Here is a 27,572-nt window from a genome sequence, read left to right on the forward strand (position 1 = left end):
TGGAGGAGTAAGGAGGTCAGAACACCAGAGTTGATTTGCAAAATAAAGAATTTCATGGATTAGGACCGTCGTGTGTCTATATAGACAATAAGTGCACAGTTTAATGTCAGAGTGATTACTGTACGCACAATTATTCACGAAGAACTGAAGATGCGGAAGATTTGCGCGAATGCACTAGTTCTCAATTTCATCCTTATCACAGACCAAGATGGGCATCAAAACAGTTCCTCACCCTCCCTATCGTCCAGACCTTGTTCCTTGTGACTTTTGGTTATTCTCTAAGCTCAAGGAAAACCTTAGAGGCTGTCGTTATGAGACAATCGAGAAGATGAAAGAGGCTGTGACATACAGTAGGACTTTTATGGGACCTTCCTGAAGTTGTTGGAATGGTTCAAGTGCATTGCACACGGAGGAGATTACTTCGAAGGAGACTAGAGTTTCATTTATGCAATATCAATAAAAAGTGCCCGTATGAAAAAAAAATCTGGAAACTCATTGAAGGTACCTCATATATAGATACCTTGGCTTTAAATAATCTAAAGCGTGATGAATTTCAGAAGTGTTAAACTTCAAAAAGCTTCCGGCTGTGCAATGAGTTAACGAGCATAAAGTCGCAGGAACTTCGTGAATGTTTCATCGTCAATTGTTGCCGACTTAAGACAAGCACATAATTACCATAGTTTCAGGATTTTCAATTCTTTAGAGCCGTTGCTTACCAACGTTGTAAATTGGATTGTTTTCAATCTGATGTCATTATGTATACAGAAGTAGATACGAGAGGAGAATTAACTTACATGTGGCTGCGACTAGATGAGGTAGATATTCTTTCCAGAAGGCACATTCCTTTGATCTGAGACCTTTTGAAGATTGTAAATTATAAACATGTTTGGCGTCCAGTAAGAGGTATTCCCGACCTGATGCTGTGTGAGATGGCCATTCGGCTTTTTGTGATGGTTTGTCCCAGTCGAAATTTGGATCTCTGCAAAATAGCAAAAAGAAAAAAAAAACAAAAAACAAACATTAATCCAATATTTAGCATCTGCCAACGGCGTGATATCTATCACTCTGCATATTAATTAGCATTAGTTTATACCCGTTCCTTAAACGGTGTCGATACACTACGTGGGTTGGTAGATCAACTTTATTCTTTCCCTGGCTTCTACAATTAGTGTTGTTGTAAGCAGTAACTTACTGCTTACAACAACACGTTTTTCAAAGTCAAGTAAAATCTGACGAAGAGATCTTTCTCGAAATATTATATCACACGGACATACCACCAGACCGACTTTCCCAGGTAACCACTGTGCAAATATAAATATACTGCGTATATGAAATATGAATATGTACACATGTATTTATAAGTTGTATTATTAAATTTCTCACCTGCTTCAGCTTGTGTCTTTCCGTTACTTCTGCATTGTACCGCCTTCTACAATTCCATTTAACTACATACTATACAATGCTTCAAGCAAACTACACCCACCTCTTATATATATATATATATATATATATATATATATATATATATATATATATATATAGTAATTTATAAGATATATATGGCTGATTAAGCTACACTGAATATTCCGCGTTTCATCCACTCTAGGAATCTTCGGGCTTATGTGCATAAGCCTGAAGAGTCCTAGAGTGGATGAAACGCGGAATATTTAGTGTAGCTTAATCGCCATATATATTTTATAAATTACTAACTAGATCTACCTACGTATTGAGCACTTTTGAAGTAAATACTTAAAGTTTACGCATAAATCTATACTTTCGTATATTCATTTTATGTGAGTAAATTAAGTAGTTATATATATATATGTGTGTGTGTGTGTGTATGTATATGTACACACACACACACACACACACACACACACACACACACACACACACACACATATATATATATATATTTTCTGGTCAAACAAAATTGAACAAAACTAATAAGAAAGCCATTTTTTGTGTGTTTCAAATATTTTTAAGAAAGATTAAAAAAAACTTTTTATGTGTTTTTCAGATATTTTCTTTTGCATTTTTCGTAGTTTTTGTAAAGTAGAAGTTTTTGTTTGGTATTTTTTCTTTTCATGAACATTTTATTTCAGATAGGGTGGAGTTTGGCAGCCGAAATTAAATTGAATTAAATTAAGCCAGCCGGAATATTCCATTAGGATTAGGTAGAATTTTCTCCGGCCACACCAGACGATGTCATAGTGGGATAAGAAGAGACAGTGTATGCAGAAGAAACTTTGCCACACCGACCAGGTAGCTTTACAAAAGGATTATTACCAAATTTCTGTCTCCACATAAACCCGAAAAGATAACTGTCGAAAAGCCTCCGGTTGACCCCGTTGATTTTATTTTTCAATATTTTCCTCCAAGATTGTCTTCTCCTTTACCGCGCATTGATCGACTTCTTACGTCAGATTGCAGTCAAACCCGAGTGCATGATGTCATGTTTGGAGAAAAGCTGAGCGGACGGTTAGTTACGTCAGGTTCAACTTTTGCACAAATAACTTCCATATAAAATTTAATTAAACTAGAAAGACTTTCAATCTTCAGATAGATAGTATTTATGTATTTATTCTTTTCACTGTATTCATTAACTGTATTCATTCTAATAAATGTATTTATTAATTGTATTTATTCTTTTCACTGTATTTATTAAGTGCATTTGTTCTAATAAATGTATTTATGAAGTGTGTCTCTACTTATACAAGACACTGAGTGCGGTCTTTCTCTTTCTCAGTGAGTTCGTTTCCTATTGACTCCGAAACGGCTGGGAAACTTTTTGAAAATTTACACAAATATATTTTATGTATCCGAAAGTGTTCGTAGATAAGTTTTGTATCGGAATGCCTTGAATAAGTATTGAAAATCGATAATCGAAAAAATGCAATTAAAGAAGGAACAGTCCGATTTTGACCGAAGTAAACATCCTTATACTGCCTAACATTACAAGTGCATTTAAGAATTTTTATTACCGCACAAGCAGAGGTGCTTGCCGTATAAAATAAACAATACGTCCCGTGATAAGACAGAAGTGCGTTCAAAATGAAGGGTTTTGTTTAGAAACACAATTTAGTTTAGATCACAATTGAACCATGATACTTGATTTTTGCTTTTTAAACTTTAACTGAAGCCATTATGTATACAAATAATTTTATAAAAAAACAGTAAGTTCTCTACAGTGCAATGTAGACTACAATGTATTCTGGACTAAATTACTGCGTGGAGATTTCTCCTGGAGTATCGCAGTTGGCCCCCAACTAGAGCAGGCAACCAATCAGTTTAATCGACGAATGGGCGATTTCAGCTATGTTTATGATGGCAACAAAAATATTGAAAGTGTGGAACATTCGTTGATCCTCATTCAACCCCGGGCAACATAAAGTGCCCCTATTAAATTACTCTATTAGTTGCATTGATGAAGCACATTTATTCTTTTAACTGGACTTATAAAGCGTATTTATTTTTTTAAAACTGTACTTAGCAAGCGCGTTTATTCTATTAACATATCGATATCGATAAAATCATAAACATGACGCTAAGAAAGCACACCAATCACTTTTAAAATATATAAAAATATGAAGAACTTTAAGCGTTTCTGAATGACTAATATTCTCAATTTAAGTGTTTTTTGCATAACGTGTCATCCGATTAAACCTCCGGCTTTCTTTAGGTATATCAGCCGCCATGATTAAAAATACGCCTCTTTAATGGGAAGTAGGAATAGCTATTTGCGAGAACAATAGGTGCTTTAACAATTGTGGTTTTATCAGTAGTCTCTTAGTTTCGTAAATTACGTTTTAAGAACTTAGAATTGGTTAATAGATGTAATTAAATTTTAGACGTTTTTATTATAAATATTTTAGAAATAATATCTCATAGTGTTTTGTATGATATATTTTATTATTTTTTTATATATATTTTTTATTTTAATTTTTAACTAGAACTTAAATACGAAACCTCGGAAGTATGGAGTTAAGTTTTTCTCAATATCAAACATGGCGGCGTATACACCCGAAGAACGTCGGAAGTTTCATCGACTGAAACGTCGTGTACATAACACTCAACACGAGAACATTAGTCTGATTAATGAATCCATTCAGATGAGGCCTCATAATTTGTGTATTCATTTTTTGCGGACTGTTATCCTCATCTTCAGAGTTTTTTTTAATTACATTTTCACCCCAAACAAGGCACATTGCCACTTTGGTGTAGAGGGCTACTATCAGGGGTAACATCCACTGGGGTACTATGTGGAGATTTGGGCAGCAAGATGTCGGTTCACGTTACACTTGAACTTCTGCACGTCAGTACAGTTGGGGAAGCAGGAACCTGGAATGTAATTCCAAAGTCTAGCCGTTCTGGGGAAGAAACTACTGGAGTAGAAAGATCTTTTACATCTAGGGATCTCTCCTGTGTGGGGGTGAGATTTAGCTGCCTGTCGGGTTTGTCGAGGGTATTTACGTCGATGGGGGCACAAATGCTAGCAGTTCGTCAGAGCATTCTCCGTTAAAATACTTGTAGAACAGGCAGAGGGATGCAACATTTCGTCGATGGGACAGAGGCTGAAGCTTAGATACCAGTTCAGGGCCTATCAGATTGGCGACTCTCTTTTGAACTAGGAGCGAGAAACTAGTAGCAGATGCACCAGCTCAAATATGACAGCAATACTCCATACATGGGCGAATGGTGGCCTTATAGAAGTACAGGATACTTTCGGGTGTTAATAGTTTTCTAGCACGGTAGAGAGAGCCTACCTTCTTTGCAGCGGTCCTGGCAATGCTTTCAATGTAATTGTTCCAACTCATGCTTCTTGTGAACGTTAGGCCAAGGAGTTTGAAAGATGTACTCTCAGATAAAGAATCGTTGGCCATTGCTATTGGTGGTAGAGAAGGTTTCTTGTAATTATTGAAGGAAACTAGTTTAGTCTTGGCGGCATCGAACGTGACCATCCATTTTTGTCCCCATTCCACTACAGATTGGAGGTTATCCTCTAGTATTTCTGCCATTTCTTTGGATATGTGTTCATTTGTTTTTCTGTCGTGCCTGTTATAGAGTGTGGTGTCATCAGCATATATACCCATCTCAGAGGCAATTTTGTCGGGGAGGTCATTTATGAATATTAGGAACAACAGAGGTCCAAGGATAGACCCCTGGGGCACTTCCGCATTTATATCATATTGTTTAGATGTACGACCGTCGAGGACAACCTGGATTTTTCTCTTATCTAAGAAGGATTTAATTATGTTTAGTATTCTACCAGTGATTCCGTATGACCTAAGTTGTTGTTGTTTCACCATGTTTTAGCCAATTTATCCTCTGGCCGTGTGGTTTGGATATATTCACATCCTAAGTGGTAATATTTAGAAAATACGTGCTCATATAACTTACCCCTTGCCGAGAGTATATATTTTAAAAAATCTATAACGATCAATATACCAAAAATAAATGACCATATTTGATATACATAATATGCACCCTTAAATGTTAATATTTGCTAAAAAAGATTATTACATGTTTATTTAAACATGCATATTATCTCTTGAATAGTTTCGAAGAAGTTTTTTTTTTACAGGACAGTCCATTTACAGTGCCGCATGCTCTGAATTGCTCACAAACGAATAATGTATTAATTATACTCATTGTGTGGCTGTAATATATATTCCAATAATGGTAATACTTTCATGAAACAGTAGAAAAATGTAAGCTAGTTATATTTACATAGCTTACTACACACGCATACCTACATACATATACAGACACACAAACACACACACACACACACACATGTCTGTTGTTTATTATTTTATATTTTTTACTTTTGAATCCTTTGAGATGAGGCTTCATAATTTGTGCATTCATCTTTTTGCGGATTGTTATCCTCATCTTCATAGTTGTTTCATCACGTTTCGGCCAACTCATCCTCCGGTCGTCTTCAGGTGAGCATATTCTGAAGATAGCAGTTTCTAATCCTACTCAAAGCAAGCCAGAGGACTACTTGGCAAAAAAAAAAAAAAAAAAAAAAAAAAAAACGTGGCGAGACAACAACAACTATGGAAGGCAGTAATTACTAAGGATAAGTTACAAAACTCATCATTCCTATATCGTCGCGGTTAATCACCCGAAGAAGGCCAGAGGATGAATTAGCCGAAACGTGATGAAACAACAATTATGAAGATGAGGATAACAGTCCGCAAAAAATATGAATGCACAAATCAAAAAAATTTAAATACCGAAAAATATAATTATAAATGAGAAGCACACCTAAAGAAGGCCAAAGTTCACACCGGTCGAATCGTAGAATAAATATAAGAATTATGATGACAAATTAAAGTACTCCATCTTTCAACTCAGAATCGTTCTATCTTATCAACCCTTACCATCGAGTAGTGTTTGACCTTAATAAGTGATGGAATTTCTAGTAAAAAGTTAAAACTAACCATTAACGTAATCGCTATACTAATGATTAGTCTTAATTTATCTGCCTTGACTATAGAATGCATTATCCCGAGAGAAAGGACTTGGCCTGCCTTGATAGAGTTCAAAATAGACTTCGTAGCCTCGTAGGAGATGTCCTTTTCTCTTCCTTGCAACCTCTATCTCACAGAAGAGATGTTGCGAGTTTGTCTCTGATGTATCGTTATTTTCATGGAAAGTGTTCGACTGAGCTTCAGTCTATGGTCCCCCCTCGCCAAACTTTCACAAGAAACACTCGTCTAGCTGTAAACACTATCAATAATTCCCCCCACTCTTTATCTGTGCCTAAACCTAAACGTAGATTCCATGAACAAAGCTTTTTTATTAGAACTGCACGCCTGTGGAATTGTCTTCCGTGTTCCTGCTTTCCGGCTGACTACAATATGGTTGTGTTCAAGTCTAAAGTAAATAAGTTCTTGATGAGCCGTTCCATATAAGTTATCAAATTTACCAAATTTTCATTACTAATGATTACTATATTGTCCAATTTCTACTGTACACTCTTTAACCCTTATCCTTGAGTGGCCTCTGAGCCTTGATAATGTGGTGATGCCTATGTAAAAAAAAAGAAAAAAAAAAGTCATATAAAATGTGTTATGTTCGCTCACACGCTAATGTAGTTTGGAAAGATATGTAACTTCAAGATCTACTATTAGGTTGGTGCAAAAATAGTGTCGTTTTTTGACGTTCAACTTCATTTAAAAGAAACGACATTATTTTTGCACCAACCAAAAAATTATTGGCAGGATGTTCAATTAATCGTTTTCTTTGAATCGTGTAAGGAGACGTAAAGATAAGTATTGTTATCCGAATGCAAGTCTTGCAAGGACTGGTAAGAGTTATTTCTCTTCCACTAGAAATGTATAAAGGTATTCAAAATAGATTAAAAAAAAAAAGGATTATCATTCCATGCGTTTCTACATGGAATGTGAATTTTCTATTTTCATTTGCAGACTGTAAAAAACGCCCAAACTACAATAACCTAAAAAGAAGATGAAAAAAACCAAAACAAAGCAACCCCCCCCCCAAAAAAAAAACAAAAGAGGTCCGTAAACGTTAAAAGTCGCGGTCAAAGAAAATCGTGATAAAAAATTCTGTATGAGCTAAAAGCGTTTCATATCTTGTTTTTATTAAATATTACTAAATGAGGAATCATTTTGATGTAAAATCCAGTTAGTATTATGCATATAAAATTGAGAAAAGCACGCTTTGAATATACAACATTATATGAATAAGTCGAAGTAAAAGGAAATGGAGACTAAATTTTACCTGATGTCGTGTTTATCGAAAAGCAAAACGTGCTTTTCTAAATTTACATACATGATATTATATGGATGTTAAATGAAAATGATTCTTCGTTTAGTAATCTATAACAAAAACAACAACAACATGAAACACTTTTGTATCCTATACAGAATTGCTTCTCACGTTTTTCCTTGACCGTGACCTTTAATGTTTACCAAACATCCGATTTTGTAAAACAAGTATGTCGATCGGTGCAAATTATGAAAAACTTTTAGTGCCAAAACGAGCAACCTCGGCCATAATTTAACCAATTAATTTGTTTAATATGATTTTTTAATCTCAATTGTATATGCACTGGTTTCATAGGCCATAAACCAGATAAGCCAAACTTTACTAAACGTTTTTATTGAACGAGCATAGCTAACCAACGTTGGACAACGCAACAAAAGAATTAAAAAAAATGTGTGCATCATTTAAAAAAAAAACCCCTCTCTCTCTCTCTCTCTCTCTCTCTCTCTCTCTCTCTCTCTCTCTCTCTTTCTCTCCCTCTCTCTCTGAGCGCTGTCAACAATTTCCCCTACACTCTATCTGTACCTAAAATCAAACGCAAATTTCACGAACGAAGTTTCTTTTCCTAGAACTGTCCGCCTGTAGAACTCTATATAAGGGGGCTATTTTCCAGCTAACTACAACATGATCATTTTCAAGTCTGAGCTATCCTCTTAAATAATCAGATTCTATCCAATTTCCACTACTCGTAACATCGCGCGGACGCGCGTATGCAAATTCATGCGAAATGACGGAAAAGAAGGAAAAAGGACTATATAAAGGAGAAGTAGAACGATCACGTTGGAGACGCGGAGCACGTTAGAGATCAAGAAAACGATCACGTGGGTGACATTACGGCCCTAACAAAGAGGGAATAAATGTCGTCGTTACAAAGGAAAAACGAATTGAAGTTATTTTTTATATTGTTTGTCTACTTTGCGACTGAAGCTACAACGCGTTGGTTCTTGGACTTGGTTACAAACTATTAATCATTACGTTGTTGTCTATCCGACCACCTGATACACATTGACCCTTATCCTCAAGTTGCTATCGGATCTTGATAAATAGTGACTCCCTTGTGAAAATCCCTATCTTTATCTCTTCTAACTCCCTCACCTTGTCGCTCCCTATCTCTATCCTCTTCTTTCACCTTCTTCCCCTCTTTCTCCTTCTCTCTTTCTCTATCCCCCCTCTCCCTCTTATCCATATACGTGAAAAATATATAACAGTTTCCAAGATAGAAAAAAAGCTATCATTATACGGCAAAACATCGACGAAAAAAAAAATTGATCTAAATGTTGAATCCCTAATTTTGTTTCTATTGAAGAATAAATTTTTGTCTTAACATTCACAGGCAACATTAATTGAAACAAATACACTGAGGATATTGCAAAGGCGGCCGCAAAATTGGGCTCGCTCTATCGTGCTAGAAAATAAATCACGCCAGGTAGCATCCTATATCTTGAAGCATGAAGTATTGTTGGCATATCGAGGCTTGAGCATCTAAAGCTAGTCTCTCACTTTTAGACAGAGTACCCTCTCTTAAAAAAGCGTTTCAAATCTAATAGGCTCTGTCGGTCAAGCTACAACCTTTACTTCATCGTCGCAATATCGAATCTTAGCGCCTCTTTTACAAATACTTTAATAGAACCTAATCTGATGAACTCGTGTCACTTGTGCTCCCCTCGACGTAAATATTATCGACTAACCCGAAAAGCACAAAATCCCACCCCTTCAGTGTAAAGGTCCCTAGACGCCGGAAAAAACTTCTACTGTAATAGTTTATTCCCTCGGACTGCTGGACGTTGGAATTTTTTCCTGTTTCCTGCTTCTCTGACTGTACTAACATGCAAAAGTTTAAATGTAATGTCAACAGACATCTCACAGCTCTACTCCCCCCAGTTTCCTATTAGGCATGCCCCCAAATAATAGCTTATCACGTTCCATGTGGTAACAAGCCATGTTTGGGGTGAAAATGAGTAAAAAAAAAATTACATTTGTCCATATACTCTATAAACGAACGCTGAAAAAAAATATATCAACCTTATGGGCGGTTTTGAGTAGGGTTTTTTTTTTACATGGGGTCATCACTTATCAAGGCCCGAAGGCTACTCAAGGATAAGGGTTAATGGATGTATGGTCGTTATCAGAAGAACTGCAGTAAACGTTAGTAGTGAGGATTTTGTATGATTTGATTATTTAAGGGGAAGGCTCAGCAAGAACTTGTTTACATTGGACTTGAAAACAACCATAATGTAGTCAGCTGGAAAGCAGGCCAGAGGAACAGAGTTTCACAGGTGGGCAGTTCTAATAAAGAAGCTTTGTTCATGGAATTTACGTTTAGATTTAGGCACAGTAGGGGAAATCGTTGACGAGTGTTTTTCTGCTCTTAATCTAATTTATAAAACTCACTATGTTTGTCTGTCTGTCTCCATATTTTCAAACTCTATCTCTTCCGAAACTAAAAGTTGCAGAGCAAATGATTGGAGTTTTTACGGACCGTTCGTTTATAGGTCTTTAGCCGGTTAAATAGTTTTAAGGGTTCAAAAATTGAAAAAAAAATCGTTATACTTTTTGTACATTCATCTTAGTTTATTTTTAATCAGTTCATGTGCTTGTCACCAGCTTTGAATGCTAGTTTTTCTTTCAGTTTCGATTCTAGCTGATGGCACACAAATACCTTTTTTTTTTTTTACACTTTTGAAATCTTAACTCTATAACAATATGTACGAAATTTGGACGAATTAAAATATCATATTTAAGCGTATTTTACGACCGGGTAAAGCCCCCCCCCACTAATATGATAGATGATTTAAGATATCACATATTCCATCAAAAAAAAAAAAAGCTTTCGGTAAAAAATCGCTGAAAATATTGAGCAAGGAAAACAAATTGAGCTTATATGAGAAAAAAATAAATACAAGAAAAAAAAAACCCCAAAAATATTACACATGGAATGTGGTTGCTTTTGCTGTGAGTTAACAACTGTTTTGATGCCTTACAAGATGGAAGCCATGTAGCTTTATATTCTTTTAATAAGATTCTCAAAGAATCATAAGAAAGGCTAAGGTGGAGATTGGGAGTGAACGAGTATGAAGAGCAGGGAGAAAAAAAGAATATATATATATATATATATATATATATATATATATATATATATATATAAAGAGAGAGGGAGAGAGGGAGAGAGAGAGAGAGAGAGAGAGAAAGCGAGATAATAATAAAAAAGAAACTAGGAACAAAAAAACACAGAAGAAGAGTAACCTGAGGATTGGATAACGGAGACGAATTATTAATATACCTCTACATAGAAAATTCACGAAGATATGTACTTATATATATATAAAATTCACTTTATCCGTGTATGTCTGTGTTCATTCTCTATTGGTCTCGAAACGGCTGGGGAGATTTGTTTTGAAATTTCACACAAATGTTCTTTATTTTTTTTGTGAGTGTTCTCATATAGGTTTTGTATCAAAATGCATCGGAATGAATCGCTAATTGAAAAATCCGATTTAAAAAAAGGAACAATCTGATTTTGACCCAAGTTTATTCCCTTATACAGCCTAACATTATATGCGCATTTGAGAATTTTTATCACCGCAGAAGCGGAAGAGTCTAGCGTATAAAACAAACAGTAGGTTCCTTGATAGTATAGGGACGTGTACGAAATGATTGTTTAGAGTCCAATCGAACAACGATAGTTGACTTTTGCATTGCTATCTTTAATTCAAGCCATTATATGTTATGTTATTTATAAAAACAAATAATTGGTATTATTTGCTCCTTAGTCCTATTTAGTATCTTTATATGTGATAAACAATTTTTTTTCGTGTTGGCATTTTTATATGATCTCATTCTTTTAATAAAATAGTGTTTTTCTTATATGATTATTATTATCATCGCTAAATTTAATTTTGATTTAAAAAACATTTTGTATCTATATATGTAGGCAAACCAACTTTGTTTGTTTCCTTTTTCATCTCCCCCCCCTATATATATGTATATATATATATATATATATATATATACATACAGATATATATATATATATATACATACAGATATATATATATATACATATATATATACATACATACAAATATATATATACATACAGATATATATATATATACATACAGATATATATATATATATATATATATATTGAGAGAGAGAGAGAGAGAGAGAGAAAGAAAGAGAGAGTTAATGAAAGGAGCCCTAGATTGTGTAAAACAAATGAATTATTGATGTACATGTCGACCCAATAAAGAATGGAGAGAAAGAATATGTCAGCGATCGAAATACTGAGTAAATATAGAAAGTGAAAAGAATAAAGGTAGACAGAGATAGATAGATAGATAGAGAGAGAGAGAGAGAGAGAGGGAGAGAGAGGGGGTCAGAAAGAAAGTTCGCAAAGAAAAAAGTGAGAGCGATTTAGAATACAAAACCAGAGAGAAGGAAACACATAGGGATAAAGAGAGAAAAAGAGATAGACAGAGAAATTAAGAGAGAAAGAGAGAAAGAGAGAGAGAGAGAGAGAAAGAGAAAGAGAAAGAGAGAGAGAGAGTGTGTATTTGTTTGTGTGTGTGTGTGTGTGTGAGAGAGAGAGAGAGAGAGAGAGAGAGAGAGAGAGAGAGAGAGAGAGAGATGAGCTAGAATCACCTGCGGCTTCTAGAAGAGAATTGCATTATTACTTTGCATGGCACCAGGTCAATTCAATATTGGCGCGTTGCGCCGACATGTAATCACAGGAAATTATTCAAATATAATCTCTTTCAATATGGAAAATTTCGCTCTCTCTCGAGCTTTATGTAAAGTTCTCCTTTTTTCCGTCTGGAATTACATCTGAGTGACACAATGTCAGGCATGAGCAAGATATTCCCTGAAACGCTGGTATCACATCGTACATAGGAGAGTGACATCGATAATTCGCTTTCATATTAAAATATATTTCTCATCTTAGAAGCGTTCATATTTTGAATTGAAAACGACTCAGCCCGTCTAAACCATCAGTCTATAATAAGTACCACTATGTATTTATTTGCATACTAGCAAGGAGACCCGAAGTTTCCCGGGGTTGAATGATGATTAACAAATGTTTCACACTGCCATATTTTTCTTGTCGTCGGAGTCGGTGAAGTAGGCCATTTTTCAATCAAATCGATTGATTGCCCGCTCTAGTTTGGGACCCATCGCGGTGCACCAGAAGAAATCTTAACATGCATCCCACAATGCATTGTAGTCCACATTGCTCTGTAAAGAACCTGGTGTTGATTTTATAAAATTATTTTTATACATAATCGTTTGAATTATAATTCAAAATGCAAAAGTTAAATACCATGGTTCGTGCTTTTCATATCAAAGAACCTATTGTTGATTTTATACGCCTAGCCTTTCTGCTTGTGCAGTAATATTGGCTTGAATTTAAGTTTAAAATGAAAAGTATCAAGTATCATGGTTCAATTGAGCTTTAAACAGAAACATTCATTTTAAACGTTCCCTTGTCATACCAAAGGACTTACTGTTGGTTTTATATGTTTCTGTTTGTGTGGTAATAAAATTTCTCAAATGCGCTTGTAATGTTAGGCTGTATAAGATGTTACCTTTGGGCAAAATCGCCTGTTTCTTCTTTCATCGGATTTTTCGATTATCGATTATTGATACTAATCGAAGACAAAATGTATATAAAAAAACACTGCCAAATACATTAAGTACATTTGTGTGAAATTTTATAACAATTGACCTAGCTGTTTTCGAGTCCATAAGGAACGAACTTACAGACACACAAAGTTCATTTCGTCCCATAACATTAAAGTTAATGAATACAAAGCTATCCGACGAAACCGTTTCAATCGTTTAGAGGAAGAGAGAAAATAAGTTAAAAAATTATTGCAGATATTTTAATTTTCTTTTTTCTTTTTTTTTCTTTGAAGATTGTAATGCTGAGTATGGGGCAGCCAAACAGCTGCCAATTAACTTTTTATTAAAACCAACCGAGAGCTCTTTTTAGTACCCTCGCTGTTCCCTTAAGTGCAATTGTCTGGATTTCTTTTGCACTTGGTTCACCATGAATATTTGTTAGGTAGGACTTCAGGTTCTTCTTCATAAGCCTTGTTAAACCTATATTAACTGGTATGATTGATATCTCCCTAAGATTCCAGTTTCTTTTCATATCATACATGAGACCTTGATATTTGGTTTGTTTCTCTCTTTCAGCTCTGTTCAGACCTCCATCATTAGCGATACCCACTTACTTCAACCAAGGTTGCTACTCTTTTGTGTCAGTGTGTCTTTGTTTCTCGAATATAAAGTTCAATCTATGTCAACAATTATAGTTGCAATCATCAAGTAAGGGACTAAAAACTTTTACCCTGTTCAAATAAACAACCCCGAGTTCAATATGCAACGCAGTGGATCACATTTTTACTTATCAGCTCCAAAATATACTGCAGAATTTACATGGCGAAAACTTGTTTCGATTTATTATATGTGGGACCAAAATAGAATAATACTTCTACTATTTTTACCCCATTGCTTCTGACATTTCTTAAATAATACTGAACAGAATCAGTTCTCGTTCAAAGATGTAATGTAACAATGTTAGAATGAGATACAACTGCGATTTCTCGTGTGATAATATTAACTAGCGGGACCTGTGAAAATTCCACGGCGGACTCTTTCATGTGCAATATATAGATGTTGGAATTCTGTGGATGTTCAGCATAAATGGAGACGCTCTGATATTATTGTAGCTCTTTTGGTAAAACTGCAAAAGTATTTATCTAAGCTAGCAAGGACGCCCGGCTTAGCCCGGCTGTAAGATACGCTTAAATATAATATTTTAATTCTTGCAGATTTCGTATATATTATTATATATTTTAAATCGATTCTTATATATTATAATGTTGTGATTTCAAAATAAAAATGTATATATATCCATATGGCTTGGGTGCATCAGCTTGAATTGAAACCGAAACCAGAACACACACACACACACACACACACACACACACACACACACACACACACACTCCTACCCCCATATATATATATATATATATATATATATATATATATATATATATATATATATATATAACTTGAACGCCATCAGCTATAACCGAAACCAAAAATTATGAAGAATTATTTATTACAAGAAATGGAAGGTCATAACAATTAAACGGAAGTCACCCGAAAAAAAAAAGATGTAAGCGTGACACAGAAAATAACACACACGCTATCGTATTAATATATAGATACCAATAAGTGCGAAGTTTATTTATACATCGAGTGATGTTCTTCTACATTTATTACACTTTCCTGTTTGAGACGTTTAATTTAATTTTGTTTTTAGATTGACCTATTTAGACGTTGTGAATATAAATATTAATGCTGACACTGGCAAAGCATATATTTTCCGTCATTTTCGACGAAAGGTATACACTTCTTTTGTATAAATCTTCAATCTTCGCATTACTGCCCTTATCAATGTTAATATTTACTAGTGTTGGGACGATTATCGGGATTGGGATTTGGAATAATCGGAACATTTTCAGGTATCGGAATCGGCAAAAATGTGCCTATCTTTCGATGCCCCAAAACGAACTTTTAATTGTTTTTTTTTAAAACTTTTCTTTTCCTTATACTAATGATAAAATAATCGATATTTATTGATTTTAAACTAAAATCTATAGATCAACATCCACAAGTGTATTTAATGGGTTTGCGAAAATTTATGCATATATTTCATGGGTTCTTACGGTAAATCGAAAACTAAAAAGAAAAAAAATATATACCCAAAACAACGACATAGCTAAATATTTAGATATCTTCAAAGAATCGACATCTGTAATTGTATCGGAATCGGAAATTTAGAGCAAAATCGGTAGTTGTATCGGAGTCAGGTAAAAATATTGGAATCTTCCCATCACTAATATTTATATTTATAATATTTCAACCAATATGGCCTTCGACTTTCTTGAGATTTTTGTTCATTTATCTATGATAGTGTGTTTCCTGTAATTAAAAGTGATCTACGTTGATCACGTGTGTAAAAAGAATGATCAACTATAGTCAAGGACTACCCAAACGCCTCTCTTTCCTTAACTACTACACCGAGGTGTAGGGGGAAGGTGCTATTCCTTTCCCAAGATTGCTCGACTTAATATTGATCCTAATTCCAAGGCAAATTAGCTACCATTTATTTAGTTTTTAAATTGCACCTCGTTCTCCCAGTCTATTAACAAACACTTGAACCATTTTTACAACTGAGCTATGTATTTAAATTTGAACTGCTGATTTGAACATTTAGTTTTAAACTAATGTCCCTTTTCTGAACTGCTGATTTGAACATTTAGTTTTAAACTAATGTCCCTTTTCTGAACTGCTGATTTGAACATTTAGTTTTAAACTAATGTCCCTTTTCTGAACTGCTGATTTGAACATTTAGTTTTAAACTAATGTCCCTTTTCTGAACTGCTGATTTGAACATTTAGTTTTAAACTAATGTCCCTTTTCTGAACTGCTGATTTGAACATTTAGTTTTAAACTAATGCCCCTTTTCTGAACTGCTGATTTGAACATTTAGTTTTAAACTAATTCCCCTTTTCTGAACTGCTGATTTGAACATTTAGTTTTAAACTAATGTCCCTTTTCTGAATTGCTGATTTTAACATTTAGTTTTAAACTAATGTCCCTTTTCTGTAAACAAAGTTATCATTGCTTTTTAACTCACTGACAACTTTTATAACCTAGGTCACTTCAAAAACCAATTTAAAAAAGAAAAACAAGTAACAACAATAACAACAATTCTTTATCTCCCCACCCCCCAAGAACTTACATGACCCTATGTAATGTTGTGGCCCTTTAGCTATGATCACAGCGTAGTATCTGTGTTATATTATACGGGCAGTACCAAAGGTCAGAACGATTATTATGATTAATTGTTAAATTATTCACGTTAAAAAGTTACCCAGAAAATGTTTTAAAAGAAAAGAATGTCAGTTAAAATATTTATGTTGAATATTTAGTTGGGGAATTTTCGCTCAAGGGAAAATGTTATGAACAGAGGAAAAGCAGAAACAAAGTTAGTTTGGAATTTGGTTTAGTAAACAACGATGTGGATTGCGTGACATAAAAGATTGTTCACTTTTGCTGACGTCAGAGACACGTAAGCCAGGGGAAATCAGAATTAGGAGTTAGTATGTGAAGAGTCAAGTTGTGTAGTTAACTAGCCACTGGGTTAGTTAGCGAATAGGAGTTGACCTTGTAGCCCGCTCGAAGCATCTACGGACCAACTAATACAAAATGTAAAGGAGAAGGTTAAAAGCTGCAAACCCGGAGATGTGGGACATTTTGGAAATAAAGATCTAGAAATGATAACTCAACATTTTGAGTGTTCCATTCGAAAGAAGATGCCTTAATTTCAGGTGCCTACCGCCAGAAGAGAGGATGACAATAATTAAAGTATGTGTCAAGGGTGTTTGACGTCATTGTTAAAGACTATCCGTTATTGTCCCGTTATTGTCATTGTTATTGTCGTGAATGTGAAAACACATACGAAGAAAGACTATTAAATACTCACGTAAGAGGTCGAAACGTACAGACAGCCATATACAAAGAAAAGTAACGGTCCTTATAATTCTAGCTACTAGACGATACACGAGCATCGACTACAAAAACCCGTATACCTTATATACACTAGAAATGCATAAGCACAGATATATAAAACCCAAAATACAACATTTATTCGATTTTGTAATATAACATTTAACGTTATAGAATGAAGTTTAAAGAACTAGAATGATGGGCCCAAATTCTAACACAATTTTTAACGCATATACGTACTTAAAGCAAAATAAAATGTTTTGGATGATTCAATAAATTTTTAACACCATTGATAATGTTTGTCTATTTATGTTTTAATTATTTTTTTATTATCGTTCATGTTTTAACTCAGGTTTTTGAACATAACCTAAATCATAAATTTGTGACGTCTAACCACAGATATAATTACTTTGTTAAGACACTATTTATAAGAAAATCCAGATAGCTCAGTTGGTAGAACGTCAGACTGAAGATCTTAATGTTTCGGTTTTAATTTTCGGTCATGATACCCGCTTTATTTGTTTTGAATTTATTGTTTACTATTAATCCAATATATTCCATCTCTAAAAACACTTAATATCTCTGATATTTCGAAATCAGACAAGTTCCGCAATGTAGTTATTACATTAAAAAAATGACTGACGAACGGACGGACAGATGAACAGAATCATGTAAGACTTTCGAGGGGGCGGGCATAGTGCGCCCGGCGTTTCCCAGCCACAAAATACGATTAAAAAAAATACGCGCGAAAAAAAAGTTATTAAAAGAAAAACAAACGCCTCGTGATGGACGCGAACTTACAAAAGTTATGTTCGTAAGCGAACACTCTATCGATTGGCCCAGCTCATCACACAAGTTATCACGATGCAAATTTAGCTTTTTAAAATCAAATAATGAACGCCCGTTCACGCATGCACTATTAACAAATAGCGTCAAAACCAAAATTTTTAATCGACCCCTTCATACAAAACGACATTTCTATATGAAATACGTGACGATTTTTTCTAATTTTTCGATATTATATGTCCGAGAAATCGCTCTTTCTTACGCTATCAGGTTTATGCCGGTTCGATGCAGACGACAAGTTTTTAGCAGACATACAAACACAAACACAAACGACTGAGACTCATATGATAGAAGATTAGTAGAATACTGTCGAAATGAAGCAAAGGGTTAAAGCAACGATGACGTGGAAGGAAACCGAGAAAGACCAATCGAAGTATGTGGTGATCACGAGATCATCGGCCAACTCGGTGTCGTGAAGATAGTGTACCACACAGTGCCCAGAATAAACACTATAAAAATATTGAGAAATATCTGAACTGAATTCGAACCTGTGTCAACAAATTAGAAACGTATACATATTCATTTCATATTAATACTTATAATCATTAATTAATGCAAATATGTATTATATATGAATTAAGCATATATAGGCATCTATATACAGATTATTACTTTGTATTACGGTTCGTTAGCGTTTCTAGGTAGACAAGTGCTTCAAGCCGGATCCGATACTAGACTGACACTCGATTGTAAAGTATGAGTCGCAAAAAGTGAAACAGTGGCCACTACTGAAAAAAGTTCCACTCATGCTTGCGAATAATTTTACATCGTTTCCCTCTCTCTCAACACACACACACACACACACACACACACACACACACACACACACACACACACACACACACACACACACACACACACACACACACACACACATATATATAGAGAGAGATTATTCAAAATTTCGACAAGAGCCAATTGCCACTCAACGAAGACGCGAGACGTCTAGTTGTTAAACATTTTATTTGTTTTGATTTTATGAACAGTTTGGTTCTATGAATGAAATGCAATTAAGATAATGTGACTTCAGATCAGCGAGGACAGGTTAATACACGAAAACAAAAACTGAGGAGAAAGCCCTGAAACGGTGTGTATTCTCTCCCGATGAGTCAGTGTTATCTGGAAACAGAAAAAAAAAATTCCACCAGTAGAAAACAATGGATGAAATATAATTACATAGTAGTCCACAAGGTCAACTGCTTATCCTAAACGCTTCATAGCAAGTTTCTGCTTTTTTACTGTCAATCAATGGACAATGAAGAACAGTCTATTAGGATTTCTAAAAGAATTGAAACTCTGAAGTGTGAGAATAGAAGAGATATCCCGACTTCCGGACTGAAATATTGTTTGGTAAACAACAACGATTTAAGAGGAATATTTGTTGACGGCACTCGTTACGTACGCAAGACGAGTTGATAAATATCAATAGAGAGAGAGAGGAATAATGCGATAGAAAAATGATTAGCAGGTTTTTAAAATCATCAAATCGATTATCATAAATAAAGTGCTGAATGATGTGATACTGGGAAGGCCGTAAAGACATATAACAAAAGAAATTTAAGTAGGTTATTCAGTAACAAAAGAAATAAAGAATAGGGTTAACAGTAGGCAAAAGATAGGAAGATAAACAAAAGAAACTTGACAAGAGATTGTCGTTTAGGGTGTGACGGAACCGAACAATAAATAGAGATATATTTAGTTTTATGACGGTGAGAGAGCATTTTGCATAGGCTAGTGTTTTGCAATAGTCAAAAAAATTTGATGATAGTTGAGAGTGTTGTAACTTTACTCAACACGTTGTAGTCTCAGTCGCAAAGTAACACAAATAGAAAAGTACTTCAACTCGCTTTTTTTTTGTTGTACAACGATATTTGTTTCCTCATTCTTCCGCCACGTGTGACTTTTCGTTACGGCTGTGAAGTCTCTCCCGTGATCGTTTTTTCGAACTTCCTCTCGAATGCCATTTACGTCTCTTACGTGATCGTCTTCTCGAACGTACTCTCTCCTTTCCATAGTCTTTTTTTCCTTGCCGTGACGTCATTTCACTCACGACTCGGTATTTGCATATAGCCGTCTGCACTGTGCTAGTGTTTGTTTTTAAGATAGTGTTTGACGAAGATGGGAGCAATTTTTGGCCATGATCGACTAGCGGCAGTTCAGTTGGATTTTGACGCCAGTTGAAGTTTGGACAGTTGAAGACAGATCGTAGCTTTGGCCAGGTCGGGAAATCTTTGTAAGATGGAGAAATAAACTGACCGCAACAGACGAACCCAGCCTCTGCAAGACGTTGTTATGTCTTCACGTGCAGAGGCTTGATAGTGGTATACGCACCCAGAATCCAACCGATATATATGTGAAGCATTGGAGCCTGCGTTTTGCTGTTGTTCCTAAGTTTTGTTTTATTTTATTTTACTACTTGTGAACCCGTGCGCTCCCTCGACAGCCGCTAATGTGAGAAAATGACGATACGGCCATGAGAAGATAGAGAGTAAACTCACCGAACACAACATTTGGGGTTAGCGGGTTGTCGAGTGGAGTAGCATGTTTCACAATGGAACAACATCTGAATGCGCAGAATATACGCACTGTCCAATTATTCAAACCTGCTTGTATGCGCTTGTACAGAGTTAGGCAAGATGGCGTCATTAGTGACAATAGATAGGAATAAGTCAAATAGAACTAAACCTGAACACTAATTGCTTGTTATTTAAATACACGGGTATTTTAAGAATTTGCGTACTCAGGTTAAAACATCACTGCTTAAAATAGTACGAAGCGCCTTTATAATAAACGATAGAGAATTGACTCTATAATATTTTTTTTTTACATGGTAGTCATCACTTATAAAGACCCGGAAGCCACTCAGGGATAAGGGTTATTGCGTGTACAGTAGTCAATGGGATAATACCGTAGTAATCATTAGTATTGGAGATTTGATAAATTGGATTACTTAAGGGGGCGGTTTATCAGGAATTTGTTTATGTTGGACTTGAAGACATCCAAGTTGGTGTCAGTTGGGAAACAAGCAAACGGAAGAGAGTTCCACAGGCGTGGACTTCTAAGAAAGAAGCTTTGTTCATGGAATCTACGTTTTGATTTAGGCACAGATAAAGAGTGGGGGAAATTATTGACATTGGTTTCAGCTAGATGGGTGTTTTTCGTGACAGATTGGCGAGGGGGGACCAGAGATTGGAGCTCAGACGAGCACTTGCGATGGAAATAACGATAAAACAAAGGCAGGCTCGCAACGTCTCTTCTGTGGGAGAGAGGTTGCAGGGAAGAGAAAAGGGCATCCCCCACTAAGCTACGAATACTATTTTGTACTTTGTCAAGGCAGGATAGGCTGTTTTTAGCAGCTCCTGCTCAGATGTGGCAACAGTACTCCATCCTTGGACGTACTTGACTTTTATATAAATAGAGAATTACATCAGCAGTGAGATATCTACTAGAGAGGTAGAAGGATCCCACCATCATGTCTCTTTGATAGGCTAATGAGATTAGTCGTCGATGGGCAGAAATCAGAAACTGATAGTAATAATGCTGACGTTCCTTAGGGTTGCATTCTGAACCCATCTCTCTTCCTGATCTTCATCAATGATTTCCCAAATAACGTTCTCAGATCATTCGTAGACATTTATGTAGACGACACACACACACACACGCGCACACACACGCGCACACACACACACACACACACACACACACACACACACACACACACACACACACACACACACACACAGAGTAAATTATGTAAACATATTTGTAACAATTAAGATATGCAGACGTTCCGTGTTTCATCCCCGTGGCGAATCGTCAGGCATTTCGTACGTGGATGAAATACAGCAACCTCTGTGTAGTTTAATTGCTATACATGTTTTCATATGTTACTCTCTTCCTTTACTCACATATTTAGCACTGTTGAAGTATATACTGAAAATCGATACATAAAATATATCTCCTTATAACATTATGTAGATACATGAACTTATATATATATACAATGTAACTCGGATATAAGAGACCCGAATATAAGAAAACGGATATAAGAGAGATTTTCTCTGGTCTCAAATTAGAGCCTGTGTTAATGTACAGAATAACCCAAATATAAGCACCTCGGATATAAGTGTAATCCGGATATAAGAAACTTGTAGGAACCCGATAAGAAGTCTCTTGTATCCGGGTTATACTTTATATATATATATGTATATATATATATATATATATATATATATATATATATATATATGTATACTTTTTTACTACTAGGTCTCTCACGGCCTGGGGATACTCAAGGATAAATGTTAAAGAGGTCGTCAATAGGACGATATTCGTAATTACGAGAGTGCCTATCTGTAAGTTGGACAGAATTAGGTAATAGCGATTGATTATTAAGTAAATCAGACTTTAAGGTTAACATTCTATGGTCGGTTGAGAAGCAGTCTCGTGGTTTCTTATTCCACAAATGGGGTGAGTTTTGGAAATAAACGTTATCCATGGAGTTTCATTTTAGTTTTTGGTAAAAATATATATAGAGCGAAAGAGACAAAGAGAGAGAAATAGAGAATAGAAAGTTCTTTGCTGTGGTTGTATACAGGTGTGTTCTTACATGGGGGTCAGATATTGGATCCCAGTCGAGCATTTGCCATAAACATAACAATGCAATAAAGAAAGAGTAGCAGCATCTTTTCTTTGTGGAAGAGGTTGCAGGGGCGAAAAGAGCTTACCCTCCCACTAGGTTAGTGTCGATTTAGTAAACCATCGACACAAGAAGGAGTGTCCGGAGCGACCCCCTTTACAGCAGCATTCGATATTAGAATGTATCTGGTTCTTATACAGGCAGATGATAGCGTCAGTTGTGAGGTACTTCATGGAGCAGTAGAATGATCTAAGCATTTTCCCAGCAATCTTAGCAGAAGTTGTATTGTGTTGCATGCTAAAGAAATTAGGCGTTTTCAGAAAGCAATAAGTTAAATTTAGTAAGTAATATATGTTAATCCAATATCCTAAATTTATCAGGTGTTTTTGAACCACATGTTACCCGAGTGTTTTGGTTTAGTTTATATACAAAGAAAAAAAACAAACACAAAACAAAAACAAAACAAAACAAAACACGGTATTTCCCTAGAGCAATAGAAGAATAAAACAGTATTACATTTGCCAAATGGCACGTTAATCAAAACGTGCTCAAAAACTCAGTAAAGGGCAAGTATGTTTAGACACAATAACTTCAATGCATTTTATTATATACCAGATAATGAAAGTCTGTGTTTTCCGGGAGCAATAATAATAATAATAATAATAATAATAATAATAATAATAATAATAATAATAATAAAACGTATTATATTTGATAAATAAACTGAAGTTTAGTAATTGAGTCGACATTATTTTTTGTTAGAATTAGGTTGTAGAGGTGAAACTATGACAATTTTGATCTCTTTGAATCGAATGTGCGATGAAAACGAGGGCCAGCAATCTTTTTATCTGCCTATATATTTGTTTCTCTTTCTGTCCACTGTGTGTGTGTATATATATATATATATATATATATATATATATATATATATATATATATATAAAGGAGATTAGAACAATAGTCTAAAGAGCTGAGTGTATTTTAATGTAACAACAGTGAAATTACTAGTTTTATTAAAATACAGGAAAGAAAAAGTGCTCGTTGTAATTTAGATATATAATAAGCTCGACAGGTAAATATCCTAGAGCTAATTCAATATTAAGTAATGTGATTGATAATTTAAAATTTAAAAATCAAATTATAATTAAATTAAAAATCAGTTTTAAATATATATATAGTGATGGGACGATTCTAATATTTTTTCCGAATTCGATACAATTACCGATTCCGTAGTAAATTCTCGATTCCGATATAATTACTGATTTCGATTCTTTATAAACCTCTAAATATTTTACTAGAGAATTTTTATTTTTCCTAATTACCGTAAAAACATGTTAAATGTCTAGATATTTTCCCAAACGGAAAAATACATGTGCGGGGGATAGTTTATAGGATTTAGTTTTATTTGTTTAAAATCAATAAATATTTATCATTTTAACGTAATTACCAGGAGTGGAAGATTTTGCTTTAAACAACATCAAATAGAAAAGACAGTTAATAGAATCGTTTTTGGGATCGAAAAATAGGCACAAGTATTTTTCGATTCCGATACCCAAACAAGTTCCGATTTTTCTGATTTCCGATTCGGATTAACCGTCCAAACACTAATATATAAGTTCAAGTATATTGATAAAATGAATAAAAAAACAAAACAAAACAAAAAACAACAATTAATTTTCACAAAACGATAAATAGATAGGTAGAGCTTTTTTTCTTTATTTGATCCTTCCTTTCGAGTTATTGGGCCAATGATCCAATGTTCTGCTCGAGTGTGAATATGAACTCGCCATATTGGTAAACGTATTTGATTCTTATGAGTTTTCCTTGGACTCGTGATACATTGCAAAATCAAATTAGGTGAATTTATTTTTAGAAAGTCAACTTGAAAAACCGTTTAAAAGGCATTTTAGTATATGCTCTTCCCATCTCATCCAACTTGGTTGATGGTGGGGTTGCTTGCTCCAATAAGTAACGCCACGATGATAGGAAGGTGCAAGTTGTAATTTATTAATATGTTTCTAAATCTTTTTTGTTTTCATGTGCACCTAGACGTTGGTAAATCGAGCTATTAAAGGAGGTGACATGTAAGGCGACGAGCGATACTGGTTCTAGTCATGCCAATATATGTATTGGCTGTGGAGACACATTCCTTCGTGGGTTATTTTAAGACATATAGGAATTACTAGTTTTTAGTAAACCGTTATTGGACATCGCTTTATTTCGTATTAATAAGTTATTTTGGATTTTTGCAGACATGACGCGTTCCTGTTTTTATTCGAGCAAGACATTAGATAACTGGCCAACCAACTTGAAAGAATAGATCAAAAAGAAATTGGTACTGTCGTTTAATCAAACATGCGTCATATTAAAACGCTGTTCATTTTTTTTTTCAGACTTTCCATGTTAGATTTAGAAAATAAATCATCTGAAAAATTGATATTTGATTCTGACTAGTGATTTTTTCTGTTCTATGGTAACGGCATGTTCTTTACACTCTGAAAGTGTATGTCGATTTGGTTTATTTCCTAAAATTATTATTCCGGCAAGGTAGATTATTACAATGAAGACAATATAAAATAATGTTTTAAAAGGCTAAAAATTCTTTAGAGATTATTCTTATTTTTACCTTTAAGGTAAAAATATGAGCTATATATATATATATATATATGTATATATATATATATATTTACTTATAGATGCGTATATTAATATTTACTTATACAGACATGTGACAGTTTATATATATATACATACATACATATATATATATATATATATATATATATATATATACTTATACATGTGTATATTAACATTTATTTATACAGACGTGTAACAGACTTGGCTACACTGACCGGACAATATTTTGATGTAAAATTATTAATCTCATCAGGCGAATAGTCTTTTAAGATGAATACCTAAATAAAATAAGACATGTATTTTTAGATGATATCTTAGTTATTTATAAGTGTAGATGAAAACATTGTCATATCAGTGTGGCAACGGTAAATATTAATAATATCAGTCCTATTAGGCGCTATTATATAATCACAGTGGATATTATTTGAATTTTATCCTCAGCATATACAGATATACATCCATCCGTACACATACATACACACACATATATATGACATCGTACATGACAGCTACTATATATATATATAGCTAGTAAATGATGAGTATCGGCTGATGAAAGCTTGATGTAGGTATCTAAAACGGTTCCCTATTATCAGGTTTGAAACCAACGGTACCGATGACTTATCTCATTTAAACTTTCTGAAAATAAAAATATAAATAATACGCTCTTATTTTCTGAATTTTTTTCTTTATAATAGAGCAATCTACTGGAATCCTTTTTTCCCCAAAATATAACTAAGTATATATATATATATATATATATATATATATATATATATATATATATATATATATATATATATATATATGTTTTGTTTTTTCCAATTAAGCCGATGATGAAGGTTCTCATACTGTTTTTCTCTCTTTTTACTATTAGGTCCCATTTGACTGGGGACAGACTTCTCTTTGGGCTACTGCACTGCCCGGAAAAAAATAATTTTCATTATTTCAGCTGTTTGAAGGCTTTCCAATCGGATTATATGCATCGTCACGCTGGACTTATTTTGGAATCCATTCTTTCTAAAGAACTATTTTGCATTTCGGATAAACTTTAGAGGATTTTCATGCAAGCTGAAATATTATTCGCGGTTTGTTTATATATATATATATATATATATATATATATATATATATATATATATATATATATATATATATATATCCAACATATTTTTCACTTTTTTATTTGGCAATTTATAACTACAATACATTGCGGTTTCACTTAATGCCTTAACTAGCAAATTCTAGCATTACTACAAATATAATTTGCTGATTTCTTTCTGTCCATGATGAGAATAATAACAAGAATAGCATTCTTTGAAACTCCGCGGAATAAGGACTTTGTAAATTGTTTTTTGGAGTATTCAATCGAACAATAAATTTTGATTGCCAAGTTCAACTTACAGCTTTAATTTTCTTTCATATATATATATATATGTGTATATATATATATACATATATGTATATAAACTTCATTATTTACGCACACATATATGTAATTATTTACTATAATAATTATTAAATACTTACAGACACTAGTGTTTCATCCTTTCGGGAATCATCAGCGCAGGATGTCACGATTATATATATATATATATATATATATATATATATATATATATATATTAGGAGGTATATTTAATAAAAAAACAGGGGAAAAGTGCTCAATGCTTAACTAGAGCTAAACATATTTTATTCTTTCAACTTTGGTTTTTTATTTAATATATACATATATACGACATAATTTGCTATGACTTTATACATGGCGCAATCTACTATAACGTTATATATGACGTACATTGTGAACAAACATGAATAAGGATGTGTGTTTGTGTGTGTGTGTGTGTGTGTGTGTGTGTGTGAGTGTGCGTCTCTGTATGTGTCTATCAGATATTGAAATGATTTTTACAACTTTCTTGACAAATCGATTGACGGACAAAGCGTCCTATAGAGATATGTCTTAAACAAGATACGTCCACTCATTTTTCTCATTTAGCATTGGAAATGTTATTAAAAACCGAATCATGACAGACTAACGAACAAACAAAATCTCACATGT

The 27,572-nt window shown here is 34.2% G+C and overlaps 2 protein-coding genes across 5 annotated transcripts in view; one reads left to right on the plus strand and one right to left on the minus strand.

Moving 5' to 3' along the window:
* Positions 1–867, plus strand: part of LOC145297611 (uncharacterized) — a 346,611-nt gene extending 345,744 nt beyond the window's left edge. The window contains exon 31 of the mRNA XM_080143676.1: positions 795–867. Within this exon, the coding sequence (XP_079999802.1) occupies positions 795–810 (16 nt within the window). The 3' untranslated portion in view covers positions 811–867. The remainder of the gene's footprint in view (positions 1–794) is intronic.
* The window catches only part of LOC145297612 (acetylcholinesterase-like), a 1,140,889-nt gene that overhangs the window by 79,824 nt on the left and 1,033,493 nt on the right, over positions 1–27,572 (minus strand). For all 4 annotated transcript variants that reach the window (XM_080143678.1, XM_080143677.1, XM_080143679.1 and 1 more), the window contains one exon: positions 795–979. In XM_080143678.1, coding sequence (XP_079999804.1) covers positions 795–979 — 185 coding nt within the window. The remainder of the gene's footprint in view (positions 1–794; positions 980–27,572) is intronic.

Source organism: Euprymna scolopes, chromosome 18 (assembly GCF_053919585.1).
Source record: "Euprymna scolopes isolate OS-2025 chromosome 18, ASM5391958v1, whole genome shotgun sequence".
Taxonomy (NCBI): Eukaryota; Metazoa; Mollusca; class Cephalopoda; order Sepiida; family Sepiolidae; genus Euprymna; species Euprymna scolopes.